This window comes from Silene latifolia, chromosome X (genome assembly GCF_048544455.1).
Source record: "Silene latifolia isolate original U9 population chromosome X, ASM4854445v1, whole genome shotgun sequence".
Taxonomy (NCBI): domain Eukaryota; kingdom Viridiplantae; phylum Streptophyta; class Magnoliopsida; order Caryophyllales; family Caryophyllaceae; genus Silene; species Silene latifolia.
In genome coordinates, this window is record NC_133537.1 from 237,234,035 (window position 1) to 237,237,166 (window position 3,132).

The 3,132-nt window shown below is 43.6% G+C and overlaps 1 protein-coding gene across 1 annotated transcript; it reads right to left on the minus strand.

The window, feature by feature from the left end:
- Positions 1 to 512: 512 nt before the first annotated feature.
- On the minus strand, positions 513 to 1,202 carry LOC141619675 (uncharacterized). Its single transcript, XM_074436691.1, has one exon. It carries the CDS (start codon positions 1,200 to 1,202, stop codon positions 513 to 515), a length of 690 nt encoding a protein of 229 aa, XP_074292792.1.
- Between the last annotated feature and the right edge of the window lie 1,930 nt (positions 1,203 to 3,132).

The window sequence follows — 3,132 nt, forward strand, 5'->3', positions numbered from 1 at the left end:
AATTCGTCTGCCCATTTTCCTCCTAACTCCTCCAACCTCTTCCTCAAATTTTCAATAATAATCTTATTACTTGACTCAGCTTGTCCATTGGACTGCGGGTTTCTAGGTGCTGAATTTTTTAGTGAAATATTCCGCCTAGCACAAAATCCTTCAAAGTTATCAGACACGAACTGTGATCCGTTATCACATATGATTTCTGATGGGATTCCAAACCTGCAAAGTATGTTTCGTTTGATAAAAGATATCACCTGCCTATCTTTTACCTCAGTGAATGTTTCAGCTTCTATCCATTTGGAGAAGTAGTCTGTCATTGCCATCATATATAATATGTTTCCTAGTGCCCTGGGCAGTGGGCCTACTATGTCCATTCCTCATGTCATGAATGGCCATGGTGAGATGATTGGATGCAAGGGTTCTGCTGGTTGATGTATCATTGGTGCTGATCTCTGACAGGCGTCGCATTTTTTCACATATTCCACTACATCTGCACGCATTGTGGGCCAGAAGTAGCTTTACCTTAGAGCTTTATTTAATAGACTCCTACCCCCTGTATGGTTTCCACATTCGCCACTGAGGATGGCATGCAACACAGTCTGTACTTCTGTTTTATCCAGGCATCTTAAGTAGCGTCCAGCTAGCGATTTCCTGAAAAGCACGTTATCAACCAGTACAAATCTAGAGGCTTTCATTTTGAAACCCCTTACCTCCCTTTTATCTTCTAGCAGCTTGTCTTCCACTAGCCATTCCATGTAGGGTGTGCGCCAATCTGGGTCAGGCTGCTGATGTTCTGTGCTTGCCACTACTCCTAACCTATCTACATGATCCGCATCCTGCTGCTCTTCCAACTTTCCTTTGTCTTCTTCTACCACCTTTTGAATAGTTGGCTCTAGGACGTGCACAATTGGTATGCTGGATAGCTCCATTGGTTTGAATGTTGCCCCCAGGGTTGCTAGTGCATCCGCCTCCACACTCTGGTCCTTGGGGATTTGGACTATTTTGAAGTCCTTGAATTTCTGTTTTAGCCCCTTGGCTACCTTGAGATAGGCTATCATCCTGGAGTCCTTGGCTGCATAAGCGTCATTGACATGATTTATTATAAGCATAGAATCACTATATACCTGTAGACGCCTGACATTTAAGTCCAACGCCATCTGCATCCCTAGTATAAGGGCTTCGTACTCTGCTTTATTGTTTGTCGCCATAAACTCACATCGAACTACCTATACTATCAGATCTCCTTTCGGAGACCCCAATACCAGACCTACTCCTGCCCCCCCCCCCCTCCCCGCCCCGCCCCACTGATTGGAGGCTCCGTCTGTGTGCAGCGTCCAGGTTTCTTCTTCCTGATCTTCGTTTTAGACTAGTATCTCTTTCTCAGCTAGATTTTGGATGGCTGGGCTGAAGTCAGATACGAAATCGGCCAATACCTGCGATTTTATTGCGGTCCGTGGCTCATATTGGACGTCATATCCATTGAGGTGCACAAACCACTTCGACATACGTCCTGATAATTCAGGCTTCCTCATTATGGATTTCAGGGGATAGTTAGTTACCACATGTATGATACGAGACTCGAAATAGGGGCGCATTTTGTAGGATGCAATAAAAAGCGCTAGTACCAGTTTTTCATGAGATGTGTACCTAGTCTTTGCAGATAGCAGAGACTTGCTTACGTAGTAAAACGGTTGCTGCATTTTATCCTACTCCATGACTAGAACTGCGCTGACCGCTACCTCTGTGACTGATAGGTACAAGAATAGGGGTTCTCCTTGTTCTATCTTTGATAATAACGGTGGGGAGCTCAGGTAGCTTTTCAGGTCTCTGAATTCTTTCTCGTGTTCTTCAGTCCATTCAAATGTCTGGCTCTTCCTCAGGATATCATAGAAGAGTCGACATCTGTCTGAAGACCCGGAGATGAATCTACTCAAAGCTGCCACCTTTCCTGCCAGCCGCTGGACATCTTTGGGCTTTTCTGGTGACTCCAGCTGGAGTACTGCTTTTATTTGCTTTATGCTGCCTTCTATGCCTCTTTACGCCACTCTATACCCCAGGAACTTTCCCGAGAAGACCCCAAAGGTAGACTTAGATGGATTTAGCTTCATTTTATACTCCCTCAGGGTCATTAAGGTATCTGACATGTGCTCCATGTGTTTGTCAGCTTTCCTTGATTTTACCACCATGTCGTCAATGTACACCTCCATTGTCTTCCCTATTTGGTCTTTGAACATCCTATTTACCAATCTTTGGTAGGTTGATCCTGCGTTCTTCAGCCTAAAGGGCATCACATTGTAACAGTAGATTCTTCTTTCTGACATGAATCACTACTACAAAAATGGACGTAATGCAACATTTCGGTAGCAACACTTTATATTTACGTTGCAATTTTGAGTTAATTATGCAACGCTTTATTCAAAAATGTTGCTTTTAGTTATATAGGGCATCACTTTAAGAAAAGTGTTGCATTGTACTACTATAAGTGCAACATTTCGAAACAAGCGTTGTATTTTGTCGCAACACTTTGAGCAACACTAGTGTTACTTCTATGAGAATTCCGATCCAATACATACACAACATCACATTAGGAAAAATAATAAACCCTTCCCCTCCCCCTCGAAACCCCTTACCCTCCTCGCATACCGTCCACAGTCGCCCTCTACCGTCTGTCTACCACCATCGACGACCACAGTCGCATGCCGCCGCCCTTCACCACAGTCACTCTTCACCATTATAAACCCTTCGCGAATTTGCCTTCAACTGTTAGATAGGGTTCACTCTTCTCCGCTGTCTTCACCACCACCCGCCACCGCAGCGATTACTCTTCCTCCGCCACTGATTTTCATCTCATCTGGTTGTCCTTTCCTTGTCATCACATTTTGAAAGATTAATCTACTTGAGGTGCGTAATTTATGTATTTCCGTTTGGTTGTTGTCTTTAATTTGCTGTTATCCAGGCTAATTAATTATGCCTATACTTATTTGATGAATAGTCTCAATGAGAATTGAGAAATTCGTTCGGTTTCAATGGCTGTTTGGTCCAGAATTCTGGGTATGCGAAGACTTTAATTAGGGTTTTTTTATTTCGAAATTGGAGGAAGTTGATATACACGACTAGCGCTCTTATTCTCTGGGATAT

Excerpts from the sequence above, each read along its gene's own strand:
- LOC141619675 (XM_074436691.1), bottom strand. The coding sequence starts at position 1,202 with ATGGCGACAAACAATAAAGCAGAGTACGAAGCCCTTATACTAGGGATG.